Genomic DNA, 25,980 nt, shown 5'->3' with positions numbered 1-25,980 from the left:
GTGCCTGGAGGGTGACCTTGGGCCTCCTGGAGGCCTGCGGGGAGGCCCGGCCACTCAGCAGCGCCTGGTGGTGCCAGGATTCCCGGGGTTTAGCCTACTGACCACCATGGGTCCAGGAGGCAGAGAAAAACCCTGGGGCTGAGGGGCTCAGGACCCTACAGGAAGGGAGCCAGCAGTGCTGGTCAGGCCCCTGCCCACCCAGCCACAGCCCCTTCCCGGAGCTGTTGCTCAACCTGGCAGGTGGCAGCTCTCTCAGTTCAACCAGTGAGGCCCCTCTGGTGGGGCGGTGGCCTGGGGCTTCCCCTGCGGCCCTGCTGTCGCTGTCCCGTGTGTCCTGGTGGGGAGGGGCTGCTCCCAGGAAGGGAGAGGCTGAGCCAGCTGCACCATGGGCTGGGGGTTAGGCTTAGGGCCTGCAGCCCCGCCGCCCCCACCAGCCCCATGCTCTCTTTGGACACCACGCTGCAGTCCTTATGGAACCAGAATGGACGGGACGGTGGCTTGGCCTCATCCAACACTGGCAGAGCCACGGCTCGTGCTCCCACTCTGCAGGGTCGGGGCTGGGCCTCCAGGGCAGGCCCCGGGGACCTGGCACTGGGCTGGCCGGCGGGGAGGCGCACGGGGGGCTCCAAGCAGGAGCCGCTTTCCTCGGGAGCCAGCAGCTTCCACTTCCCTGTCCCCGCCTCCTGGGGCCGCCCTGCTTGGGCGAATCAGAAGGCAGCGCGGAGATGGTCCCCTGCGGGAGGACAGCCGGGCCTCTGTGGGGTTAAGCGGACCCACCAGGAAGTGCACGGCTTTCCCCCGGCCCCGCCCGCCCTCTGTCCCGGCAGCCCGGCAGTCCTGCCACACACTGAATCGGGCGGCCCAGGCTGACCAGTGTCCGGCTAGGTGCCCCAGGAGGACCCCGAGGTAGGCCGGCCTGGTGCCCTTGCTTCAGATGGCTGGGAAGCCGCTGTGGCCCAGCTCAGGCTTGGGGCAGGGAGTGGGATCTGGAGCCAATACCCCAGGAGGGCATCAGGTGGCCTCGCTCTGCTGCCCTGTCCCCTTCACAGCCACCCGGCACCTGCTGGTCATTGCACTGGAATTAGCAGCAGGGCATTGTCAGGTGCGGGACGCGTGGGCATCAGGCTAGGAAGGCGGGGGCCGGGCCAGACACTCCAAAGACCCCAAGTTGCTGATGTTTTCATTCAATGCTTTGTCTGTTGCTGGGTGGGCGGGCTGACAGGGCAGCGCGAACCTGCTGCCAGCCGCGTCTCTAGGAGGGTGGCCCAGTCCCTTTGGGCTGGAAGCCGGTGTTTCCCACACAGGTCAAAGGCTCAGCCTGCAACGGCGGGGTCAGGGTCTCCGTCCCCACCGCTGGGAGGAGGCCACCACATGGCTGCTCCCGGCTCAGCCTGACCCTGGAGAGAGTGGTTCCCCCACTGGTAGTGTAGAAGGGAATAGCGGCGGGCGGTTCCAGCGTAGATGGTCCCCTGTCGGAGAGCTGGCCTGACAGTCCCCAAGAGTGCGGCCAAGAGCAGGCCTCGCCTGGGAGGCAGACAGGAGGAGCCTGGACGGCTGGTGTCCCAGAGGCTGGAGGAGGCACGGAGCTGCGTTCCAGGCCAGCCCGGGGCGACACAACCACCCCTCCCAGTGCGCCCGGGGCCCTGGCTCTCCCTCCACCATGGGCCGTCCACAGTCACCCTTCCTGGAGGGCACCCTGTCACCGAGCCTGACCCGGAGCAGGCCGGCCCGGCAGCTGCTAGGTGACTGTTGCATCACCAACTGCGGAAGGAGAGGAGGGGACGGGAGGGGATGTGAGCAGGCACTGCCCGCGAGGAAGGAGGCAGTGCCGCCAGCACAGCCTGGTGCCTCGGGGGCTGGGGCTGGGATCCCTCCCCCGTGTGCCAGGGAGGTTGTGCTGGTAGGTGGCGCAAACAGCTCCGTGGGTAGGGGGCAGCCTCCCGCCTGCCCCGCAGCACTTTGGGGTGCTCTGGGGGGACAGGGCCAAAGGAGGGCCGTAGTGCAGGGGAGCTTGTTCTCCTAGATGCCACCTGACCCTGGAGCATCTCCACGCTGTTCCCAATGCTTATTGGGGTGACCCAGGGAGAGATAAAGTCCAGGGCGGCCAGAGGGGCGGGAGCAGGGCCGTGAAGGGCGATGCCGGGCGAGCCGATGGGAGGGAGCGGGGGCTTCTCCCTCTCTTGGCGGCCCCTCTCCTGGACGCCCCTGGGCTGGGTTCCTGGTCTGGCTCTGCCCAGAGCCCTGGCGGGCGAGGCGCAGGCCTGGCTCCTGGCAATGCCTGCTGCTCAGCCACGGCACCCCTCCCAGCTGCCTGCCCCGACTACGCCATGTCTGACTATGAGAATGAGGACGAGTGCTGGAGCGCCCTGGACGGCTTCCGTGTGAAGCTCATCTCCATCATCGACCCCGCCCGCATCACGCCCTACCTGCGCCAGTGCAAGGTTCTGAACCCCGATGACGAAGAGCAGGTGCTCAGCGACCCCAGCCTGGTCATCCGCAAGCGGAAAGTGGGTCAGTGCCCATCCCCCACCCCCGTCCCCCGGAGGCCCCCTGCCCCATCTGCCCGCAGCTGTGGTGCTTCACGCACAGCTGAGGCCCTGGGAGAGCCGTCCAGACCCCCGCCACTGCAGCCTCTTGGGGTTCTGCAGCCTTGCGTGCCCACACGTGTCCTCTGGGTCGCAGGTGTGCTCCTGGACATCCTGCAGCGGACTGGCCACAAGGGCTACGTGGCGTTCCTAGAGAGCCTGGAGCTCTACTACCCGCAGCTGTACAGGAAGGTCACGGGCAAAGAGCCCACCCGCGTCTTCTCTATGATCATCGGTGAGGAACGGGACACGGGCCTGGAGGCACAGGGCCCGGATGGAGGGGCGGGGGATGGTGTGGGTTACAGACGGCGGCCCCCTCCCCACCTGGTCCCCTCATGGATAAATCGCGTATGAAAGGAAGGGAGCGAGCCGTGTGTGGGAAGGGTGCCAGCTTTGGGCCCGGTCTGGGTGTCACTCCCATCCCGCTCTCCTCCTAACGCTCGTGGAGGGAGCAGAGGCTGGAGGAAAGGGGGACCCGAACTCCGGAGTGGGGAGCAGGTGGGAGGTGGGGTGCACAGGCTGATTCTTGGCTCAGAACCCCTCCTGCCCAGAAGATCATGTGACCCCGCTAAAGCCATGTCCGAGAGGCCAGGCCTGCTCGCCCCAGCAGCCCGTGAGGCGGCCCCGAGTCGCGTCCCCTGCCTCTCAATCAGGATGGTAACAAAATTAGACAAAGAGGGATGGATACCCAGATCCTGGGCTGCCCTGCCCTGCCCTGGAGTGGGGGGTGGTGACAGGGCTGGGAGGTGAGTTCACCTCCGGGACGGGGGGCAGCCGCAACTGGGAACTGACCCCTTGGCCGGGCTCCCCTGGAGCCGCTGGTCCTCAAGTGGAGGCCCGGGAGGGGCCGGGGTGCCACGCGTCACGTGGCGCCCTCCCGGTTCGCAGACGCATCCGGGGAGTCGGGCCTGACACAGCTACTGATGAGCGAGGTGATGAAGCTCCAGAAGAAGGTGCAGGACCTGACGGCGCGGCTGGGCTCCAAGGATGACCTCGTGAAGGAGCTGCGGGTGAAGGACAGCCTGCTGCGCCAGCACCGGGAGCGCGTGCAGAGGCTCAAGGAGGCCTGCGAGGCGGGCGGCCGTGAGCTCCAGCGCTGCAAGGATGAGAACTACGACCTGGCCCTGCGCCTGGCCCGCCAGAGCGAGGAGCGGGGCGCTGCGCTCATGCGCAACCGCGACCTGCAGCTGGAGGTGCCCCGCGCGGTGGGGCTCCTGGGGTGGGTGGCGGGCGCCGGGGTCCTGGGCTGGCGCTGACAGCCGGTCCCGCAGATCGACGGGCTCAAGCACAGCCTCATGAAGGCAGAGGACGAGTGCTCGGTGGAGCGCAGGCACACGCTGAAGCTCAAGCACGCCATGGAGCAGCGGCCCAGCCACGAGCTGCTGTGGGAGCTGCAGCAGGAGAAGGCACTGCTGCAGGCGCGGGTGCAGGAGCTGCAGGCCTCCGTCCAGGTGGGGCCCTGGGGGCCGAGCCGGCGGGTAAGGCGCCGGGGGGGGGGGGGCCGGCCTGGGCCTCCCAGCCCCGCTGTGCTGCCGCCCTCTCCCTTCGCACCCACAGGAGGGGAAGCCAGACCAGAGCAGCCCCTACATCCAGGTGCTGGAGGAGGATTGGCGGCAGGCGCAGAGGGACCTCCAGGAACAGACCGCCACCATCTTCTCCCTGCGCAAGGACCTGCGCCAGGCCGAGGCCCTGCGCGCCCGGGTACGCGGCGGGCAGGTGGGGGGTGCGCCCTGGGCCGACTGAGCGGGGCTCCACGTCCCTCCTTCCCCCCGCCTGGAGGCGAGGGCCAGCCTTCCGCCCCACCTGGCGCCCGCGCTCCCCGGGCACGTCGGGGCCCAGCTTCGGTCTGGAGCTCTGGGCCGGCGGGGCCACAGGCGGTTCGGCTGACTGCCGTCTCCCGCAGTGCACGGAGGAGAAGGAGATGTTCGAGCTGCAGTGCCTGGCCCTGCGGAAGGACTCCAAGATGTACAAGGACCGCATCGAGGCCATCCTGCAGCAGATGGAGGAGGTCGCCATCGAGCGGGACCAGGTAGGGGCCGCGCAGCCCTCCCCGGACGCAGTGGCCTTTCAGGGATGCAGTTGTCACGGTGGGTTTTCAGGGAGCACGGACAAAAGCAGTTCATGCTTGTTTAGAAACGTGAACGCTAATGAGTTAATCCCCTTCCTCCACCTCTGCCCCACCTGCTGCCCAGGAAGTCCACGCTCCACCTTCTGCTGTACCTGCCAGACTTTTTCCAGCGTACTTGTAGTTTCATTTTTGTTTTATAAAAGTGGAAGCTTTCTGACTCGTTTTGCAAAGACTTCTTTCGCTTAAAAAGCCACGGGCGCCTTGGCCGGCTGCACTCTTCTGGGTGGGGAGGCGGCGCCCCAGCGCAGGGCTGCACCTGCTTCTTCGTTTCCCATCACTTTCCTGTCACGGCTCGGGGTCGTTTCTGATCAGCCACAGCTGTCGCTTCAGTCTCTTTCTGGAGGGTGACTGGCAGTCTGTATCAGGAGCCTGAAGAGGTAGATTCCTTGTCGCCGGCAAACTCACTTCTAGAAAGCCCTCTCGTGGGAATAACAGAAACGCAGAGAAAGCCCGGTAGATGCGTGCTTCCCTCAAGGCCGTGGGCAGCAGTGCGGTCTGGGGCAGCAGGTGTGAAATGGGCACAGCTCACCTGACAGGACAGCTCCTTCCCGGAGCTGCCCGAGCAGAGCCCCCCCTCTGCCTTGTGCATGGCCAGCAGGGGCGCGCAGCCTCCGGTGGCACCCAGGGCAGGCCACCCGCCCAGGGACGCTGGCACCTGGCCGCCGAGGTGAGTGGCAGGGTTTTCTCTGGTGGGTCCCGAGTTGGAAGCTGGCACAGAAATTCAGGATGTCCTGTTACTAATCCAGCCCTGGCTGTCGGGGTCGATTGAGGCAGGGGTGTGTGTCAGCTCCTGGATCATTGCTGGACGCGAGGCTGGCTTCCTACAAGTGTGTCTCGCAGCCGCAGCCTCCTGGGCCTGTCACTGTAGGTCGTGGGCTGGCCTCCTGGGCTGACCTCAGTGCCCCCGCCATGGGGGACTGGCTTGATAAAGCGTGGGGTGTTCGTCTTAAAGAATGTTACATGGCTGTCAACAATCGTGTTCTTGATATCAAGCTGTACCCAGGAAGTACGAAACGCACGTGTGGGCACGTGCACACGGCTGAATGTGCCCAGAGAGCAGGACTTGAAGACCCTGCAGGGTCAGCAGGGGCTATTCTCAGGGGTATTATCTTCTTTATATTTTCTGAGCTGTCCACACTTTCCATTCTGAGCCTGTATTGCATTTCCAACCCCCAAAACACGAGTGACATCCTCGGATAAGAAAGGGGAAGAGGCCAGCGCTGGCCCCCGCCCCGTCCCCGGCCATGTTGCTGGAAATTATCCCAGGAGCACTGCTAGAAATAAGGCGGGCTGTGCTGAGAAGTGAGAGAGCCGGGAGGGGAAATGAAAGACCGGGGGGTTGCGGGGGGGCAGGGAGACGGGCCGCGCCTGCCCTGCCCTGCGCTGCCCCACAGGCCATCATGACGCGGGAGGAGCTGCATGCACAGCACGCCCGCAGCCTGCAGGACAAGGACGCGCTGCGGAAGCAGGTCCGCGAGCTGAGCGAGACGGCGGATGAGCTGCAGCTGCAGCTGTTCCAGCGCGAGGGCCAGCTGCTGGCGGCGGAGGGCCGCCTCCGGTGGCAGCAGCTGGACACGTCCGTCCTGGTGGGCCTCCCCCGGGGCCTTTACGGTGTCCCTCAGTCAGAGAGAGCCATGGCTCTGCCATGGTGGGGCTCTGGGGGTGCGGCCACATGGGGGCAGGTGTGTCCCTAGAGACTGCAGACCCCAGAGGAGGAGCCACCAAGGGGCCTGGGCCTGGCCTGGCTCGGCCACAGCTCTGCCGCTGGCTCTGGCAGGTCCCCAGACGTTCCTGAGCCCCTCCCTCCTCTGTAAGGTTGCCTGCCCACCGAGCCCTCGTGGAGGTGGGCTGCAGAGCTGGCATAGCTCAGGGCCTGGCAGGGTGTGGTGGGGGGGAGGGGCGTTCTGGCCAGGGGCCAGGCCCAGCCATGGCCTGGAGAGGGGCCTCCCTGGAGGGTGGGCTGGCCTGGGACCCCACCCCGCGCCCTCGAGTGGCTCAGTCTCCCCACAGCCTGCTGACCGACCCCTCTTCTGTGACCACAGAGCTCCGACCTAGAGGACGGCTCACCAAGGAACTCCCAGGAGGTGAGTGTGACTCTGGGGGCGGGCCCAGGGCCAGCCTCACCCCGGACTCCCGGCCACAGCCTCTGCCAGGCCACAGTCCCACTGGGTCCCTCAGAAGCTCTGGGAGCTCAGCCCCCCACCGGCCATCCTCCCAACGCCCGGCTGGGCAGCGTAGGTCCCTCCCTGAGAAGCCGGCACAGGGGGTGACGGCGGTGGGGAGCGCAGCAGTGGGTGGGCAGCGCTGAGGGTCAGGTCCAGTCCTGGCAGACTGGTGGTCTAACCAGTTGCCCTTCTCTCTTGGGAAGCTCTCACTCCCCCAGGACCTAGAGGAGGACGCCCAGCTCTCAGACAAAGGTGAGGAGGCGAGCGGCCTGTCCCGGAGGATCTGGCTAAGGCCTCCTTCTGGCCGCAAGCGGGCACCCGTCCCGACCTTCAGCACGCACACCGTATGACGCCGGCACCTGGGGACACGTGCCCCAGCCCTGGCCCATAGACCTCCACAACCCCACTTCACAGATGGGCACACTGAGGCTCAGAGGGATAAGCAACCCCCAAGGTTCCCCAGCCAGCAAACAAGAGCCCCATTGGAACCCGGGGCCCAGGCTTGCAGGTCCACATCCCATCTCCCACCTTGAGAACACGCCTGGCCATTGCAGCCCACTCAGGCCCAGGGATTGCAGAGTGGAGGCACCCCGCCCTCCAGAGCAGGGAGCTGGGGAGGTAGCCACTGCCAGGAAGTGGAACAGAGCAGGGAAGGAGGGACAGCTCAGGGTGACTGGGGCCTTAAGGTGGCAGGGGCGGGATCCTTCTGCCTGCCTGGGCACAGGACAGGGAGTGGCAGGGAGATGGCCCAGCGGGGATGACAAGGGGCTGGCTCTGAAGGTGGGTGTCAGACGGGAGTTTGGGAGGATGGGTGGTGGCGGGGGCGCAGAGGTAGCGTGTGAAGCCAGATGGACTTCCTCGGCGTCAGGCCTGACCCCAGCTTCTTGAGGGGGGCTGAAAGAGGAAGAGGCAGCAAATGGAGAAGTAAGTGGTTGGTCCCTCTGCTGCTGCCCAAAGACATGAACTTGAGACCAGTGAGCCCCCACGTGGCGACAGGCGGGCAGGACCCGCAGGCAGCCAACGGGAGGGGAAGGCTGTTGGCCCAGCCGTCCTGGGAGCCCCAGCCCAGGGCTGGTGTGGCCCCTTGCAGGAGGTGGCGCAGGCTTCAGGGTCAGAGGCCAAGGAGGAGGGGAAGACCTGGGCCTGGGCCTTTCCCACCGCAATGTCCACAAGACCTGGAAGCCACAGTCGCCCATCGTGGACAGTTTAGGGGAGCCAGCCCATCCGAGCACTTTCCCTGTGGGTCCTGAGCCCTGGGCCCATCCAGGCCCTGGCAGATGTGGAGGGAGCCCAGCAGCCTGCAGTGTTCTGCTCCCAACGCTGCAGTGCCCCAGCCCTGGCCCCTGCCCAGGGATGGGGCGCAGCATCTACTCTGGAAGCCAGGAGTGGGAAGTGAGGTCTCTGAGCCCCAGTCCCCATGTCTGTACAATGGGAACGCTTGCGGGGTCCAAGTAAGGACCCAGAAGGTGGCACAGGACTGGCCCGGGCTAGGGGGTAGAAGTGCTGGCGAGCGCGGTCCTGGCAGGTAGGCAGGACCAAAAGGTACAACTCTCCCTTGCAGGCGGCCCGGCCATCGGGGAGAGCCCTGAGCAGCCCTTTGTGGCTCTGCAGAAGGAGCGGCTTTCACTGACCCCCAAGGTAAGGCTGCCTGGGGTCCCTGGAGCCCTGAGAGGCCCCTGGTGTGGGTCTCAGTGTGAATGATAACGAACGAACCGGGAGAGTGGTTCCTCCACCTGGACGCCTGGGGGGTGATCACAAGGTCTCTGCCCATGGGCTCCTGGGGTGTGGTGTTTTGGAATGTGAAGCTGAGCTCCCTCCCTTCTTGGACGAAGCAGCGGGAGAGGGGGCAGGGAGCGGGCCCATCTTCTGGATGGGGCGCAGCGTTAACCTGAGTGGGAACTCGGCCTCACTGTCCACTGCACGGAGCCCGACGGCAAGGGGGCCGCACCGGACACTGTAGTAGAAGGAACACTGGCCTGGAGCCCATCCCTGCTGGCTGTGCGTGCGTCCCAGGCCAGTCCTGTCATCTGAGAGAAAGCGCGTCCCGCCCGCCCAGCCCCCAGTGCGCAGCCCCAGGGGCGGGGGTGGGGCCCACGCGGGCGCTGGCCGGAGCTTGAGCCTCGCCCCTCCCGCAGGACGCAGGCCTGAGCGGCGGGGAGCCCCCCGAGAAGGAGAAGGGGCGGCGGCGTCTCAAGGAAAGCTTCGAGAACTACCGGAGGTGGGCCCGCGTGGGCGGAGGGCGAGGGGGGCTAGGGAGCGGTGGCCCCGCGCACACCTGCGCCCACCTGCGCCGCCTGGGTCTCCCGCAGGAAGCGGGCCCTCAGGAAGATGCAGCACGGCGCGAGGCAGGGGGAGGTGGACTGGGAGAATACCACGGGCAGCGACAACACCGACACCGAGGGCTCCTAGCCGGCCCCTCCGTCCAGCCGCGCGTCGTGGGAGGAGGACACGGCGCCACCTGGGAGCTGCCTCGCTAGGCCGCCTCTTCCTTGGCGAGCACGGGCTTGTTCTATCTCTGTGTGATGCACACGCGTGCTGCAGTGTTAAAAATGCATCCCCGTCAATAAAAGACCGCGGTCCGGACACCACCGCCTCCGACGGTCTTGCTGCCGCGCGTACCCTCCGACCCCGCGCCGGCCAGCGCGCAACGCCTGCCGCCAGGGGGTAGCCGAGCGCGGCCCGCCGCCGGGACGGAAGCCGAGCAGGGCCGCTTCCATCGCGCGCCCGCTTCCGAGACGGCGGCGGTGTGGCCTCCGCGGGGCGGGGCGGGGCGGGGCGGGGCGGGGCGGTCTCGGCTGCGCGGGGCGGCCGGCGGGCGGCATGGTGCGGGCGGCGCTGGGCCTCTTGCCGATACTGTTGAGCTGCGCGCGGCCCCGGGGGCCCGGCCTGAGGTGGCTGTGGGGGCGCGGGGCCCGCCTGGAGGCCGCGGGGAGAAGGCGGGCCTGGGGTTGGGGCTGGCGGCGCTTGAGCTCCGAGCCGGGACCCGGGCCGGCGCACTACCAGCTCGTCTACACCTGCAAGGTGGGCACGTGGCGGGGGCGGGGCCGGGGCCGGGCCCGGGCCCGGGCCCACACCTGCGCCTGGCGCAGGACGGCGCTGCGGGACGGCGAGGAAGTGTGAGGTTGTTCTCAGGGGGCGGGGCCTTCCAGGAGAGGGGTGGGGCTATCACTCGGGGGGCGTATCCTTCTGGGAGAGGGCGGGGGGCATGCGGGGGTGTGGCTAATCCGGGGGCGGGGCCTTCCAGGAGTGGTGGGGGTATCAAGGGGGGAGGGGGCGGGTCCTTCTGGGAAGGGCGGGGCGGGAGCAGGGCTTCACCTCCTAGTCTCCACCAGGTCTGTGGGACCAGGTCCTCCAAGCACATCTCCAAGCTCGCCTATCACCAGGGTGTGGTCATTGTGACCTGCCCCGGCTGCCAGAACCACCACATCATCGCCGACAACCTGGGCTGGTTCTCGGACCTGTATGGGAAGAGGTGAGGCTACCTGGGAAGGGTTGGGGACAGAGGTCTATATTCCAGTGCTGGCCTGGTCCATCCTGAGTCTGGAGCCCCACCCAACCTCCCTGGGGCACCGTCCTTCTAATGAGGATTACAGAGCCCACATCTCCAGCCCAGCTTCCTTATCAATACAAGAGATGTAGTTAAATTTGAAATTCAGATAAAACACAAGTAACTTTTTAGTAAAAGTATGCTCAAGATTGGAACATGTTTTGACTTGCTAAATCTTCCACCCTAGATCAGCTCCTTCAGCCTGGTTCACTGCCTGACTTCTGCCCTCACTGACAGCCTCTGGGGGCAGGCAGGACCTGGTTACATGTCAGGGCCACGGGCCTACCCTAAAATGAGGGTGTCAGACTAGGTTGACTCTTAAAGGCAACAGCTTGCCTTTCACTCTGGTTCCTTCACCCTACTAGGCACTCCTTCCTGAGTGCCTGCTGTGGGGCAGGGATCCTAGCATGCAGCTTTCTTGTTCTCTGCTGACACTGGTTGGTTGACTGCACCAGACTTGGGGTGGGGGTGTGAGGTGGAATGGTCAGGGCCCTGGGGCTGCAGGGTCAGCCTCACCACCTTGTGGAGAGCAGTGGAGGGGGCAGTGGTCAGGAGCCTCCTGGCTGCATGGCCCTGATGCCACACCAGCACAGGGACTCATGTACTCGAGCCTGGCCTAGGGTGCCCTCGAGGGACCAAGATGCAGGACAGCTTCGGGGCCTGGAGTGTCAAGGCACCTCCGTCTTTCTCAGGAATATTGAAGAAATCCTGGCGGCCAGAGGGGAGAAGGTACACCGAGTGGCTGGCGAGGGGGCCCTGGAGCTCGTTTTAGAGGCTGCGGGGCCCCCCAAATCCACCACTGCTATGGAAGGGGCTGAGGACCAGGATCCCACCCACCCTGGCAACAAAGAGGCCAGCTGACCTGCCTTGTGCCTCCAAGAAGGATGCTCCGGCCCTGAGCCACTCTGGACTTGCCTGTTTCTATCAATAAACCAACATCACTTGCAGATGCGGGGACCTGGGGCTCTCGTGTCATCCCTGGTTCTGGAGTCAGAATGACTCACAAGAAGCCCCTCCAGGCTGCAGGCCAGGGCCTCCTGTGGCTGCTGGCCATGTCTGAGTGGGAAGGGGCTGGATGTGGAGTCTGAGCCCCTCCTGGCTGTGGCTGTGTGGCCTTGGGCAGGTCACTTTGCCCCTCTGAGCCTTCGTCTTCCTGTCTGCGGGTGGAGATGCTCACGGCGCCACCTCGTCAGGAGTATAGGTGGAAAGATGGGACTCAGGATGGGCACGGGGTGGCTCAGCCCCGCCCCGCCCCCAAGTGTCAGGGCCCCGATGTTTTGTTTTGTTTTTTGCCACGCCACATGGCATGTGGGATCTTAGTTCCCCAACCAGGGATCAAACCCGTGACCCCTGCGCTGGAAGCGGGGAGTCTTGACCACTGACGGTCAGGGAAGTCCCAGGGCCCTGATCTCGATGGCCCGTTAGCCACTGTTCTTCCTGGGAGTGGGGTCAGCACCCCCAAGCCCCACCGGGGGTCCTGTCCCTCTGGCCAGACACAAGGAGGCCCCGTAGATCCTTCTGTGGCGACTGCCGTCTCCTCGACGCCCCCTGGATGGCACTGGTGAGCCGGTGCCAACCTCAGCCCTGACCCTTGGCCACTGGCCAAGCCAAGTCAGCAGGCTGAGCTGCTCACCGTGGCTGCAGGCGGGCCAGGCGGCCGTGGTGGCCAGCGGAGTGGGAGCTGGGCTGCTGTGGGCCTGGTGGTGGGCCGCCTGCCCCACGGAGTGTCCCCCTCCCCGGGGCTGTGCAGTTTGTCTCCCAACCTCGTTTGACCGCCTTCTCAGGATGTTCCTGTGTTTATGAAAGCATGTTTATTTCCAGAAGTGTTCTGGGCTGTGTGACCTTCAACATTAATCACCAGCCACAATCTCGCAGGATCCCCGCAGGATCCGAGCTCCTGACGGCCGCCCCCGTCAGCACGGGCCTCGGCACTGTTCTCCAGGCGCCGGCAGCTCGTGCTCCAACTCGAATACCCCCCGTTCTTCCCGTGGTGAACAACCCCCTATTATCCTGCCCAGAGCCTCCTGTGACATTTGCGGAGTCAGTCATGGCGGACGAGCCAGCCCCGGGCGTGCTCCTCCACGGAGGCCCCGAGGGACCCGCTGGCCTTGAAACACCAGAGCAGCGGGGCCTCGCTGCCACCACAGGGTTGGAACCGGGTGTGGGGAGGCCCAGGGAGCTGGCCGGACTCTGAGAACGCAGAGCGGGGACCCAGGAGGGCCACGCAGGCCAAGCCCTCCTTCCGTGGGCGGTCTGGACATGGCTGCTCGCCACATCTTTTTATTGTCTGCTTTCTGACGTTTTGACATCTGGGCCCTCTGACCCTGGAGAGCTGGTCAGTTCCTGGACACGGCTGGGCGAGTGCACCCAGGGCAGGTTCCGGACGACTCGGGCAGCCCCTCTACCCAGAGCCACTGAAGACCTTCTCACCGGCCGAGCAGGCCTGCTGGCCCTGCCTCACTGTTTCTTCCCACAGAAACCACAGGAAAGGCTCCGGCCCACTTTTCCTCCCCTGCCTCCTGACCAACCCTGGTGCCTCCCCGAGTGGCCCCCGCCCAGCCGCCGTCCATCTCCAGTCCCTTCTCAAGGTACCCCTGGCTCTTTCCACCCCCCCCCAACTGTCTTCCCTCCCTCGTTCCTGGCCAGGACCCTCTCCAGACGGCCAGATTAGGGTATCTGGGCCAACCTCCTGTGGTCCTGTGACAGCACGTCCCCAAGTGTAGTCTTCTGAGGACAGCTTGATGGGCAATGCTGGGTTCGAGGACATCAAACAAACTTCTTCCTGCAGGACTTCTCAGAGCCTTTAGCGTCCTGGCCTGGCTGTGAGCCGCTGAGAGGCACGGTGCCCCGCAATATTTCCCGGAGCACTGAGAACTCTCCGGGGTCGGGGGTTGGGGGCTCTACCCTTCCCCGTATGGGCCTTGTTCTCAACCACCCTCCCTTTTCTTTACCTCACCCAAGAGAGGCTGCAGGATGGCAGGCTCGGTAGGGAGGCCTGGGGTTCCCTGTGCCCCGCTGGGCGCTGCCCCACACCGCACTCCACGCCTTCCGGCAGCCTCGTCTCGGCACCAGAGCTCCTCTGGGAGGGGAACGTGGGGCTCAGGGCTGAGGTGTGGGCTTTGGAGGACACTTGGGCTCCTACACCAGCACCCTCACCGGCTGCGTGTCCCTGGGATTGCCGCTTCACCCCTCTGAGCCCTAGCCCCGCCCCCCCATAAACGCAGCAGGGACCGAGCCCGTGTGCGGGGGTGGGCGGGAGCAGGGCCAGCCTGGGGGGCAGGAGGGCGCTGCTCCCCGGCCCCAGGCCCTTGGCACGGTGCAGGCTTGCTCACCCAGGTGAAGGAGTCACTGGGCCTCTGAAAGCACCAGCACCTGTGCCAGCCCTCATCCTGACATGACAGCTTTTGCTTGGCAGACTTTATTTTTTTCAGGAAAAACAGAAGAACAAGTGTACCTCTTGGGTTGGAAAGGACCCCTTGACAACATGGCAAACACACGTGTGAGCAATAAATACGCACGTACATTCGGGTGTGTGGGGCGGCCAAGCAGGAGCCTGTGCTCTGACCTCTGACCCCACACCTGCCGCCCTACCCTCGCCCTCGGGGGCCCCTCCGCCCAGAGCGCCCCGGGCTGTACTGTACCGAGGGGCGGGGGCCCGGCGGCCTCCCCAAGCTCAGAGGGCGGGACCTGGGGCTGGGTGAGGCGCCACGCAAGAGGAGGGCCGCCTGGGGGCCGTGGGGCTGCGGCTCGACCCAGGGACGCTCCAGGAGAGCTGGAGGTGGGCCCTACGGGAGGCGGGCTGAGATGGGGGGTTCTGGGCAAGGGCGCCGGCCACGGTCTCCCCAGAGGCCTGTCTCCTGCCCAATCCCGAGGGCCGACTCACCCTACGGGAGAAGGCGTGATGTCATCTCGCCCCACGGTGGGGTTGAGGGCTGGGTGCTCACCACGGCCACAGAGCTGGAGCCCTCGCACCTGCCGCCCACCCTGGCATGGTCAGGGTGCAGACCCCTACCAGCTGGTATTCCCAGAACCGGGCCGGCTCAGTTCCTGGGCTTGGAGCTGAGGAATGTGGAGCTCACCCCCTTCCCTCCCCGCCCTGCCGGCTCAGGAGCACGTGCCTGGTGGGGCTGGGGACCCCACGTAGGAGCCACTGCCTCCACTGCCTGGCAGGCTACAGGCTTCCTGGGACTGGCCTCCTCCTCCAGGCCGGGTAGGAGGGAGGGGAGAGGGGCTGGGAGGGGACCCTCCCCAGGGGTGAGGCCGGCTTCAGGAGGACAGAAACGCCCGTGCCGCTGGTGGCCCCAGAGAAGAGGCTTCAGAGACACCTTTGGGGGTTGGGGGTCAGCGGGGTTTTCACATTTGGCCGGGCGGGGGGCAGGGCGGGAGCGTGGAGGTCTGGACAGCACCGGGCTTTGGGGCCGACATGCTGAAGGCCCGGCCTGGGGCAGGGGCGGGGCGAGGGCAGGGCTGGGTGGGGCAGGCCTGCAGGAAGCTTCGTACCTACCGCAAGGGGCCGGCGCAGGACAGGAGTGGGCCCTGGCCCGAGCCAGTTGCCCTGGGGAGGGGACGCCAAGGGGGCCGCGTGCCCAGTGTCCGGCTCAGTGAGATGGGCTGGGTGGCTCAGAGCCTGCCCTCAGCTGTGGCCTCGGGAGGATTTGGCTTCACGCGGGGTGCTGTGGGCATCCTGGACATTTGTGAGCTCCCCCGGGCCGCCGCCCCGGTCCAGGAGCGGGGGTGGGGCGGGCCCGGCTGTGGGTGCGAGGCCTTAGCTGGCGCCGGGCTGGCACTGCTGCCGGGGCTCGGGGGGTCCGCCCACCTCCTGCTCCGGGCTCCCAGCAAGGTCCACCCGCTGCTCGTCCATCCGCTTGGCCTGGACCCTCTGGATGAGGCTGAAGAAGTCCTCGTCGGGCATGGTGGGGCCACGGGGCAGCACGTCCGGTGGCGGGCAGCGCTGGTCGTCGATCCTGGAGGACTGGGCAGACATGGACACGTGGGTCGGCGGCCTCGCTTCCCCAGGCCTTGGAGGGCCCAGCCCAGCGCCTGGGCCCGGCGCTCAGAGGCCCCAGGGACAACTCGGCAGCAGTGCCAACTCAGGAGGGCCTCCCTGGGAATCAGCTCCAGGGCACAGCTGGGAGCCCTGACCCCGAGAACGGCCTACCCGGCGGGCGAGCTGCTGTGGTAGCCTCCCAGGCCTGCTCCCAAGGCCGCCAGACCGTGGTGTGTTCACGAGCCCCAGGGACAGGACGGGGCTGCAGCTCCCGGAGCTGGTGGTGCCGAGCCTCCCAGGGCCCCCTCGGGTCAGGGGGCCGGGAGCCGGCATAGCCTGTGGGGCGTGCGTGCGTGTGGGCGGGGGTTCTCGGTAGGGGCTGCTTTTGAGGCTCGTTGGACTCTCCCAGAGTTGCACTTTCCTCTCCTCCGTGGGAAGGAATGTCACATCTGGAAACCTTCCAGGTTCCTGCACGGGGGGGCTATGAGGCTGCCCCCTCCCCAGCCATTTCACTGAGGGTTTCCTGACCCTGAAACTCCACCTGCAGTTCTGCCCCACCCAGACTGGTGGGTGGCTGCACCCCATGGTGTCGGCCAGACCCCTCCTGCCCTCTGCACTCTGGGGGTGCCGCCTGGCTGTCGGTTTTCTCCATCTGAATGTGGAAGGCTGGAGGAATACCCGGTGACGCGCCCGGCTCCAGGCTCCTGCGCTGTAGGGAGGGGCCAGCCTGAGGATGTCCTGGGGTGACCTACTCAGGGGGCCCAGGAGGAGCCCCATGGGTCTGAGCACCCACGGGCACTCAGAGACACTGGCTGAGCCAGCCTGGGGTCCAGTCCCACATGACGCACCCTGAGACGGAGGGCCCAGGCCCTGTGTGGAGCCTCCCGGGGAGGGGCCCTGAGCTAACCGGGGCCGAGGGGCCTGGGGGGCAGGCGGGAGGAGGGTGGCGGAGCCCACCTGGCACTTGATAAGCATGTTGAAGAACTCGTCCCCCGGCTCCTGGGGGTCCCCGTCACCACGCAGGTGGCCCAGGTTGTTATGGGTGATGCGCAGCCCGGGCAGGCTGCCCACGCTGGCCCGCTGGTCGTCCAGGCGGCGGCTCTGGGAGCTGGCGATGAGGTCGAAGAACTCCTCGGTCTGGGGGGAGGCTGTCAGCGAGGGCTGGCCTGCGGGGCACAGGGGGTCAGGCCCGGGTAGGCAAGGACCTAGCCCACTGTGCCCCCAGCAGCCTCTCTGCCAACCCCAAACCCCAGCTGCTCTCAGCCGCTCCTGCCGTGGGCCCGACGCCCGCCTTGAGGGCCTCCAGGGGGTGACAGAGCAGAGAGCCTGGCTTCCCACACCCGCTCCGAGACCGCTGCGCCCTGACACGGTGTGTTCCGGAGGGTGGGTTGATTACACGTTTTCTGGGATGCAGCTTCGGGCAAGGTGGGAACACGGGGCTCACGGTGACAGGGGGCACTTCGCAGCTGGTCCGCCCCGCCCTCGGAACACTGCAGCGGAGGGAGGGGACCGGCCCCGGCCCCCGCGGGCTCACCAATCCTCTCCTCCAGGGTGGGGGCGGCCGTGGCTTCAGCGGCTGCGGGCTGACCCTCCTCCAGGGGACAGCGCTGGTCATCCATGCGGCTGCTCTGGAACTTGCTCAGCAGGTCAAAGAAGCACTCCTCGTCGGAGGATGGGGCCCGGGGGATGCTCTGGGGGGCGGGACGGGCAGTCAGTGCTGGCTCTAGGCCAGCCACAGGTGGCCCTGCTGTGGTCACCAGCCCCTCACAGACCCCCGGACACAGCTGAGTGGCTGCTCGGCTTGGGCCGAGGTCAGGACCCTCCTCCCCCACCCGCCCCTCCTGCTCCCAGCACCACCACTGCCCCCCCGCTCCCTGGTGCCCCCCGGGGGCCCCTACTGAGCACTTGTGTCAGCTGCCTGCAGTGAGTGCCACCCATGCCTGTGCACCTCTGGAGCCCCAGCACCCAGCACAGTGCTCACCAGTGTCTGCTAAACAAATAAACGAGTGAGTGACTAGGCCCCTTGGCAGCTCGTTATGCACACTGCAAGTGGCCGGTGCCAGGGCCCTGGCTGCGGTGATGCTGGACCCAGAGGTGCCAGCAATGTCAGGTCATACCACCAAAGGCAAGGAGCCCGAACTGGGGAAGGTGAGGGCTTCTGTGTTCCCAGTCCCACCCCTTGTGGGGTTTGGACAGTTTTATAAGGTCCCCAGAGGACAGCAGATGCGCGCGGGCCAGGCTAGAGACAGCGCTCTCATCCCCCAGCCCCTCCCTCCGCGTGCTGGCTGAGGCGGGAGTGTGGTGGGCCAGGGTCTGCTCTGGGTGGCTGGGGAGAGCCAGGACGCCAGGCTGGGGGCCCTGGGTTGGTGGTTGGACCACAGGGGCTCTGAAAGATGCCCTCAGTGAGCATAAGTGTGCAGCCTGGGGGCTTCCCTGGTGGCGCAGTGGTTGAGAATCTGCCTGCCAGTGCAGGGGACGTGGGTTTGAGCCCTGGTCCGGGAAGATCCCACATGCCACGGAGCAACTAAGCCCATGCACCACAACTATTGAGTCTGTGCTCTAGAGCCCGCAAGCCACAGCTGCTGAGCCCGTGTGCCACAACTACTGAGCCCACGAGCCACAAGTACTGAAGCCTGCGCGCCTAGAGCCCGTGCTCCGCAGCAAGAGTAGCCATCGCAATGAGAAGCCCGCACACCACAGTGAAGAGTGGCCCCCGCTCGCCGCAACCGGAGAAAGCCCGTGTGCAGCAACGAAGACCCAACGCAGCCAGAAAAATAAAATAAATTAAAAAAGAAAAAGTTACATTAAGTGGGCAGCCTGGGCAACGGGGAGGGCTGACCTTGGACTAAGCCAGCTGACCCGGGCAAGTCCCACTGCTGGGTCAGAATGGGGGGAGGGGCCGCAGTTCTGAGGCAGTGGGTGGGATAGGGTGAGACCAGGTCCCTGGGTCAGGCTGAGTCCCAACGGGCAGGGTGGCCTCAGTTCACACCTCCATGGAGGGCGTGGTCTCTCAGGGGCTGCCCAGAGGGCAGGACCAGAGCAGGCCCACCCCCAGCGCCAGCCTCACCAAGCCTGGTCCAGGGCCCTGCGGGCTGACGACTGGATGGAGTGGCTTCCAGAGGACACTGTGGGTGCTAATCTGCACCCCACTCCCTCCCCCCTGAGAAGCTGGCCCCCCCCCGCCCAGCCCTGGCCCCCCCCGCCCAGCCCTGGCCCGTGCATCTCCTGGCTGGCTGGCTGGCGGCCGCCTCGTCGCTCAGAGCCCTGCCTGAAATGCGTGACCCCCAGAGCCCCTGACAACCCAACACCAGCCCGTTTCACAGAGGAGACTGGGGCCCTGGAAGCTGGCCCAGCCTGGGCTCCCAGAGCAGAGTGAGGGCTGCTTCGAGCTGGGCTCAGGCCGTGGGGCGGTGAGGCGTCCGAAGGCCGGGAGGACCCGCTGGCCGACGTGGGCAGGGAGGGGCAGCCGAGCGGGTGGTCCCACCGACCTATGCCGGCAGGTGGCAGCTCAGAGGAGACCCCACCGGGCTCAGGCTCTTGGGTCGCACCTCCCCACCCCCTGCCTGGCCAGGGCGGGCCCAGAGCCAAGGCTGGAGCCGGGGGGTTCAAAATCCACCCCTGAGGGCTTTGCTCTCCTGTGGTGCCCAGGAAACCTGGAGGAAAGGGAGAGCCGGTGCTCAGGGGCCCATAGGGGCCTTGGCCAGGGGGCTGCACCTAGTCCGGGCCTCCTGGGGACCTGCAGGCCCGGCAGAGTGGCTGGGGACCAGCGTCAAGGTGGGGTCTACGGAGAGGTGCCTCCCCCAGGCGCTCGTGGGCTCTGCTCACAGGCTGGGGGCCCCCGGCTCCACCAGGTGTGGGGTGAGCACAGCACCACCCCACTGCAGGGGGAGCTGTTGCTCCCGCCCCCAGCCCAGCATCTGGCCCCAGCTGGGATCTCCCAGGTGAACCATGGGCCAGGTGAATGGAGCCAGGCCCCTCCCAGGAAAGGTGTGACCCGGGGGTCCCACTTCACTGGACGCACGTGTCCCCAACACTCCTCCAGCCTCCCCTGGGCTGCAACTCGGGCTCAAGAGAGGCACCTGAAGGAGAGGGAGGTTTGCTGTAGGCCTCTCACGGTGCCATCACCACCGTGGCCAGGTCTGGGCTGAGGGCCCCGCCTCGGTCGTCCAGACAGGCTCCCGAGGCATTGCGCCACAGCCATCCCAGCCTGAGACCTGGGACTGGCCCGGGGCCTGGCAGCTCTCACCCTCCCCGAGCCCGGAGCCACCTGTGAAGGGTGGGCACCCCCTCATGCAGGGCACTGCTGGCCTGGGACCACAGGCACAGGGGGAGGCCCACGCCCCTCGCTCAGGACACCGGCCTGAATCCCAGGAGGACACGTTCAGGGGACCTGGAGGCCACCCCATGCTCCCTCCCCCCTCCTCTGCCTGACTCGGGCTCCCTCCGCCTGGAGATCAGAACTCCTTGAGGCTCACTCCAGCCCCACGGCAGAGGTTTCAGCCCATCTTCTCCCCGGGAAGAAGGAGCCAGCCCTGGTCGTGCAAACTCTCCCATCCGCCAGGCCCGGCTGTCCCCTCCAGCCGGCCTGGCCAGTTCCCCAGGGCTGCAGCTGCCCTGGCTCCCGAGCTGCCCAGGACGGGGACGTCCGAAGGCAGGTGAGTACGGGTCAACACACGGGACTCACCCCCACTGAACTGGCCCGGGGGAGGCTGCCGGGAAGCTGACTGCTTGCCCGCCGGCTGACCATCCACCCGCCCCGGCCCCCCAGGAGGAGCACTCTGTAGCCTAAGTCCAGCTCCGACAGGCCATGAGCCTCCAGCCGTGTTAGGGACCCCCACTCACCCGGATCCGCAGCCCTGTCCGCCAGCAGCCAAGTGCATTTGGGTGCTGGGCCACGTGGAGCCCAGGCAGGACGCCAAGGCCCCTGTGCCACTGCCCTGCCTGCAGTGCCTGGTGCTGCCTCACCGCAGAGACCCACTGGCTCTGTTAGCTTGATGCTTAAATAGGACCCAGGGTGAGGGCCCCTCCCCGTCCCCGCCCACCCGTGCCGCGCACGCACGCACTGCACACACACTCCGTAAACACTCGGAGATGGATTTCCCTGAGCACAGAGCCTGTGGGCAGTCACAGCAGCAGGGCGAGGGGGTGAAACCTGTCTGGGGAGCACTTTCTCTCTGAGAGCAGCCCCGGCCTCCTGCCCAGCCCGGAGAGGAGCCGGACGGGTCGGTGTCCTTTCCCATTCTGGGCCTCGATGGTCGCGTGGCCTGACACCCTTACCCCTGCAGCGCCGCAGCACCACACAGTAGCCCCCTTGGCTTCTGCCTGGCCCCAGACCAAAGCCCCTCGGCTGCAGTGCCCTCCCTGGCCTCCTGCCGCCGCCTGGGTGTCCCTTTCCTGCTCCGGGAGGTCGTGGAGTCAGCGTCAGCCCGGCCCTGGAGCCAGCAGGGGCCGACCACCCGAGGCACCTGGGTAGTCCCGGCAAGAGAGGTGAGGACAGGACGAGGACACCAGAGGCCCCTCCTAGGGCCCGCTCTGTCCTGCCCCTTCTGTAGTGGGTTCAGAGCTGCCGGCCCCTTCCATTACAGCCCTGGGGACAGACGGCCACCACCAGCAGCCTGGGACTGGCCCTCTGAGGACGCCTCCTGTCGGCTGCCTGGGTGGGCACGGGGCCTCAGCCCACCAGCGGGGTCCAGGCTCAGAACCCTGTCGTAGGAACTTTCTCCAAAGACACCACCATGGCCCGACACCTTGACGTGTTCTCTTTGGGGGCCGACCTGTGGGTGCCAGGAGCTGACCCTGGCCTAGGAAGCCCAGCCCTACCGTTCCTAGCTGGACGCCCTTAAGCCATTTCCTTCTACCCTGAGCCTTGGTTTCCCCCTTAGGGCTGCTGTAAACGAGGCACACGTGGCAAGCCTGAGCCTTGACTGCCGTCTATTTGGCAGAAGAGGTCCCGGAACTGCAGCTACAGGGACGCGGCTGGGCCAGAGCTCCCAGACGGGACAGGCAGGGGCTCTCGCAGCGCTGGTCTCCGCCCGTGGCAGCCGCAGTGTGTCGGGGGGGGGGCCTGGCTCACCTCCCCGGGCCCCGCCTCTGGGGCCCAAGGCTCTGAGGCCCCCAGATGGGAGGTGGGGTGTACGGCTTTGCCTCGGTCACCTCTTTGGGAAGCCTTCCAAGACAGCCCTCGTGCGGGGAGGCTGGTGTGGCTTAGGGATGCGAGAGAATCAGAAAGACAAGTCTCTCTGCACCCCCTGCTGTCGGGCGGGGCGGGGGGCGGGGCTAGGCAGCTGGGGTGCAGGCGCTGCCCCCCTCGCTCAGCCCCCGTTTCACAGCATGAACAACGGGGTGTGGGTATGGACGCCGCCGTCACCTAGTAAGTATGGTCTTGGGTGAAGCCGGGCGGTGGGGGCCATGAGCACAGGCCAGGCCTCTGCTCGGCCTTGGGCAGGCCTTTCCTACTCCAGAGCCCACTGTGGCTCCCCAGTGCCCTGGCAGGGGTCCTTCCCTGCCCAGACCCTCTCTGGCTGGGCCGACTCCAAGACACCCCCTGACCTTTGGGGCCGGCCCAGCCCTGCTCCCCATGCCCGGCCCCTCAGACCACACCCAGCCACCCTCCTCAGATCCCGCAGCCCCCGCTGTGCTGGTGGCAACACCCTTGCACTGCCTGGGCCCTTGCACTGCCTGGGCTCAGGGTCAGGGAGGGGCCTGACGGGGCCTCCTGCCCCGAGCAGGGATCCCGTCCCCCTCCCCAGGCCCCTGTGCCCTCCCCCGCTCACCCCACTCCCCGGACACAGACTCTGGCCATCCTCTGGCCCATCCAGTGGGGCTGGGGTCAAATGGGGTCAGCGGAGGCTGCCCCAGGCTCACGGGAAGACGGGTGCAAAGCAGCCGTTTGGGGCTAAGAATACCCCGCACGGCACCCGCGCCCCTCGAAGGCGGGGAAGGTGCTGATGAAACCCTTGGAGGGAACTCTTTTCCGACTGATTCTCGGAGGCTTGGGCGCAGGTGCTCTGTGCATGGGGGCTGGCTCCAGGCTGACCTCTGACCTGGGCGTGGCCGGGCACATGCCCCTCTGTGCCCCCCGTGCCTGACCTGCTCCTGAGAGCCTGGAGAAGCCAGCCAGGCTCCTGGGCACCGTGCGACACCTGCCAGGCAGCAAGAGGCCAGGTGCGTCCCTCCATCCCCCACCTGTCCGTCTACTCGATCACTAGTCCACCCACCCCTCAGCTGTCCATCCCCACTCATCTGTCCACCAGACCCCGTCTGTCTGTCTACGTCTGTACACTGTGTCCCCAGGACGAGGCTGCTGGCTGGGCCTGAGGACCTGAGCTGCACCCCCAAGCTGTCCTGCAGACCCTTCCTGGGCTGCCTGTTGCCCCACCACCACCAGCACGAGGCCTCCCGTCCGGCTGACGAGTAAACCCTGTCCCTGCCCGGGGTGCCCCGGGCTTTCAGCAGGCCCTGTGCCCACCAGGTCCCAGGGGACAGCCCAGGGCCATGACCTCAGCTCCCTGGAGAGGCCTGGCCCAGCTTCCAGGTGGGCCGTGTAGGATGCTGTGCAGGATGGGCAGTGGAGCCCCTCGCGGCTCCCTGTGGGCCCCTGGGGAGAAGTCGCCTACCGTGCGAGGCACCTGCACCCGGACGTCCGCGCTGTCCAGTGGGGAGTGGCCACCCTCCCGCAGCCTCCTCTCAGCAGCGTCCGGCCCTTCCTGGTACTTCCTGCTCCTCACGGGAGCGGGGAGCAAGTCCCTGCCCGGCCCCCGCCAGTCCCCCGCGTGGTGGCTGTCTCCATTCTGCTCCTGGGGAGGGGGGGAAGCACGGGCGTGGGAGGGGGCCGGGCCGCCAACGCCCCCCAGCCCAGGACCCCAAGAGGGGCTGAGCAGATGCAGTCAGCCCCGTTTCACTGACCCACACGGAGGTGCTCCGGGGCCCGAGGAAGAGGGAGCTGCCAGCAGCCTGGGGGCAGGGAGAGGCGGGGCGGGGACCGGAGGGGCTCTGACCACCCCAAACGTCCACCTGCCCACACTAAGCGATGGGTGACTATGGGCGGCCCTGAGCCTTGTCCCCACAGTGGGTCCCCGTGGCTGTCCACAACTGAACCCAGTGTACACTGGAGGGACTGGAGGCTCCGAGATGTCAGGCCACTGCTCCTGGGCCACACAGCACCCACCCTGGCAGGTACAGAGTGGCCCCAGGGCCCCCTAATCTGTTTGGGGTTTGTCAAGCCCCCGCTGCTCCACCCATAACAGCTCTGCTTCCCCCTGGAGAAGAGTCCGAGTGAGGAGGGAGCAGACGGGAATGGGGACCAGCCAGGATGCTGGGAGTCTACAACATGTAAGGAGCCGGGGGCCTGGGTGGCGGGACCACGGTGAGAGGCAAGGGAGCAGCCCCCGGTGCTGCGGGGTCTCCTGGGGCCCTCTCTGGGCACATGGCCCATCCAGGGTCCTGGGCCGCACGGGGCACATCTGTCGCCCCTGGCAGGGACATGACGCAGACAGGAACCCTGGCAGGTGCTGGCAGCTCAGCAAACACCGCGCCAGCCTCGTTATCCCGCTGCCCACGCTCTGCTTCTAACTGTAGGCGGCTGTCGCTTGGCTGCCACCTGCCCCACGTGCCCCCGGCCGCCCGCCCTGAGCCCCACTCACCCGCTCCAGGGGGAGCCTCAGCAGGTCCCAGGTTTCCGCGCTCAGCCTCTGTGTCCTCTTGGGCCTGGCCCCTGCAAGGCAGCAGGCCCAGTCAGCCGGCGCCAGCCCCGGGCCTCGAGGATCGCGAGCTTCCCACCTCCCAGCCCACGTGGGGGCCAATGTGGTGTCTGCACGAGCGCCGCACCCCCGACAGGACAAGCACGCGGGCGTCCAGGTGGGGCCGACCAAATAGGGGCTCCCGTTAGCTCAGCTCCCGAGCTCTGGGTCCGGCTCTTCCCCGCTCGCCTTTGCCTCCACCGTTCCCTCTCCTCAGATACACTTCCTGCGTCTACACAGCCCCGGGCCTCAGCCTTGGCTCAGCTGCTCCCCACACCCTGTGCCCGCACACCCTCACCCCGCCCACACCAGGGCAGCCCAGGTCCTCCGGGGGGGGGGGGGGGCGGGCTGAGTGAACTCTCCTCTGAGGGCTGGGCCTGGCGAGGCCAGGAAGCACAGTGGGCAAAGTGACCGAGGCCTCCGGCACCAGTGGACACCCTGGGGGTCGCGTCTCGGCACCACTGGCCTTGGACCAGTCACTCACCCTGCGGAGCTCAGCCCCCTCCACGCCCCCCCCGACGCCCCCGTCAGATGGTACTGGCGGACACACTGCCCGCAGCGCAGGGGGACTGGAAAGCATCTCATGGCCCCTGGCGCGTCTCGGGCGCCCAGCAAGCTGCAGCCGTGGATGCAATGGTTTGCTCTCCATCCCCACGGCCAGTGCCCGCCGCCCACGGCTCCGCTCGTGAAGCTAAGCTGCTCTGTGCATGCCTGCGGTGCAGCGTGGGGAGCCAGACCCAGAGCCCGCCCTGTCTAGCCCCTTGCTGCGGCCAGGCGCACGCGCCACAGCAAGCGGCCTCGAGGGGTGGGCGGGGAGTCCTCCACCCGGCCCCCGACCCCAAGCCTGGCCTGGGTTCTGGGCCCACACCCGCTGCCTGGGACACGGTCCCCAGAAGGGAGCCGGCTCTGGCGCTCGGTCGTTCAGACCGGCCCAAACCAAACATGCAGAGCTTCACAAGAACTAACTGGGCAGGTGGCCTGCAGCGGCTGGTGAGGGCGGCCATGCTCTCCTCCCTGTCCTGGCCCCAGGCCCTGAGCAAGCCACATGCCGTCCCCCTGCCCTCCTAAGGCCGAGAAACGTGCCAGTCCGAGGTGGGGATGCAGTGATCCTCAGAGGGGCGTCGGCGATCGCTGTCCTGGGAGCTGGGGAAGGAGTGGCCACAGCGGCCCGACCAGGTGCCAGCCGGGCAGCTCCTGGAAGCGTTCCCCCAGGACTAGGCCAGCTGACGGCCCCCTGTCCCCACTGCTTGGCCGTGGTGGTCGTGCGGGCCTGCCGCTGCCCCCTCCACCCCGAAGAAAACAGCCCCTGGCTGGCAGGCTTCTGCCAGGCCCCGAGCCAGAGGGGCGCAGCCTCGGGGCACACGGCCCACCCACAGGTGAAGGAGAGGAGCAGAGGAGGTCGGGTCGGGTCCCCCCGCCCACCCCCAGCGGCACGAGGAAGGCAGCTCTGAGGAGGAAACGAAGGAACTGGCCCCGAACCAAAGGACTGGGGACCCCATGCCTGGCGGCCCTTACCCCACCCCACCCCCGGCCTGCAACAGCCCTGCTCCGTCTCCTGCCGCCCCAGCGAGGGGCCCCGCTCGCTGCCCGACCCTGTCCACTGGGCCCCGCCCCGCCTGGCCCTCCACCATGAAAGGTCCCTCTGAGATGCAGCCCGCGCCCGGCTGTAGGGCGGGGGCGGGCTGGGCCGGGGGCGGGGGCGGGGGCGGGTCCCTCCCGGCCCATGTGGACAGCGGGCGGAAGGCCCTCCGGGCCTGGCTAAATGCATCCTCTGTCTGGAGAGTGTGTTCCAAACCCAGCGCTTCCAGCAGCCCCTGAGCTGAGCCCGCC

At 67.1% G+C, this 25,980-nt stretch overlaps 3 protein-coding genes across 7 annotated transcripts in view; 2 read left to right on the top strand and 1 right to left on the bottom strand.

The window, feature by feature from the left end:
* Positions 1 to 750: 750 nt before the first annotated feature.
* On the top strand, positions 751 to 9,461 carry CARD9 (caspase recruitment domain family member 9). The gene is made up of 13 exons (XM_029204053.1): positions 751 to 906; positions 2,308 to 2,511; positions 2,683 to 2,820; positions 3,474 to 3,778; positions 3,857 to 4,036; positions 4,143 to 4,286; positions 4,489 to 4,614; positions 6,108 to 6,299; positions 6,756 to 6,797; positions 7,082 to 7,130; positions 8,440 to 8,516; positions 9,014 to 9,096; positions 9,188 to 9,461. The coding sequence occupies exons 2-13, from the start codon at positions 2,328 to 2,330 to the stop codon at positions 9,285 to 9,287; spliced, it is 1,620 nt and encodes a 539-aa protein (XP_029059886.1). The 5' UTR covers positions 751 to 906; positions 2,308 to 2,327; the 3' UTR covers positions 9,288 to 9,461.
* Positions 9,462 to 9,674: 213 nt separating this feature from the next.
* DNLZ (DNL-type zinc finger) lies at positions 9,675 to 11,381 on the top strand. The gene is made up of 3 exons (XM_029203347.1): positions 9,675 to 9,899; positions 10,211 to 10,350; positions 11,118 to 11,381. The coding sequence occupies exons 1-3, from the start codon at positions 9,699 to 9,701 to the stop codon at positions 11,284 to 11,286; spliced, it is 510 nt and encodes a 169-aa protein (XP_029059180.1). The 5' UTR covers positions 9,675 to 9,698; the 3' UTR covers positions 11,287 to 11,381.
* Positions 11,382 to 12,660: 1,279 nt separating this feature from the next.
* The window catches only part of GPSM1 (G protein signaling modulator 1), a 31,429-nt gene continuing 18,109 nt past the window's right edge, over positions 12,661 to 25,980 (bottom strand). For 3 of the 5 annotated variants that reach the window (XM_029203689.1, XM_029203691.1, XM_029203690.1), the window contains exons 10-13: positions 24,055 to 24,125; positions 23,029 to 23,208; positions 16,947 to 17,103; positions 15,254 to 16,578 (exon numbers count right to left, since the gene is read on the bottom strand). In XM_029203689.1, coding sequence (XP_029059522.1) covers positions 15,479 to 16,578; positions 16,947 to 17,103; positions 23,029 to 23,208; positions 24,055 to 24,125 — 1,508 coding nt within the window. In that variant the 3' untranslated portion in view covers positions 15,254 to 15,478. Of the gene's footprint in view, positions 16,579 to 16,946; positions 17,104 to 23,028; positions 23,209 to 24,054; positions 24,126 to 25,980 lie in introns of all 5 variants that reach the window. The other 2 variants (XM_029203692.1, XM_029203694.1) reach the window with 1 other exon arrangement.

Source organism: Monodon monoceros, unplaced genomic scaffold (genome assembly GCF_005190385.1).
Source record: "Monodon monoceros isolate NGI ecotype Baffin Bay Population unplaced genomic scaffold, NGI_Narwhal_1 Super_Scaffold_5, whole genome shotgun sequence".
In the NCBI taxonomy this organism is placed as follows: Eukaryota; Metazoa; Chordata; class Mammalia; order Artiodactyla; family Monodontidae; genus Monodon; species Monodon monoceros.
This window is presented reverse-complemented; position numbering and strand designations above follow the sequence as displayed.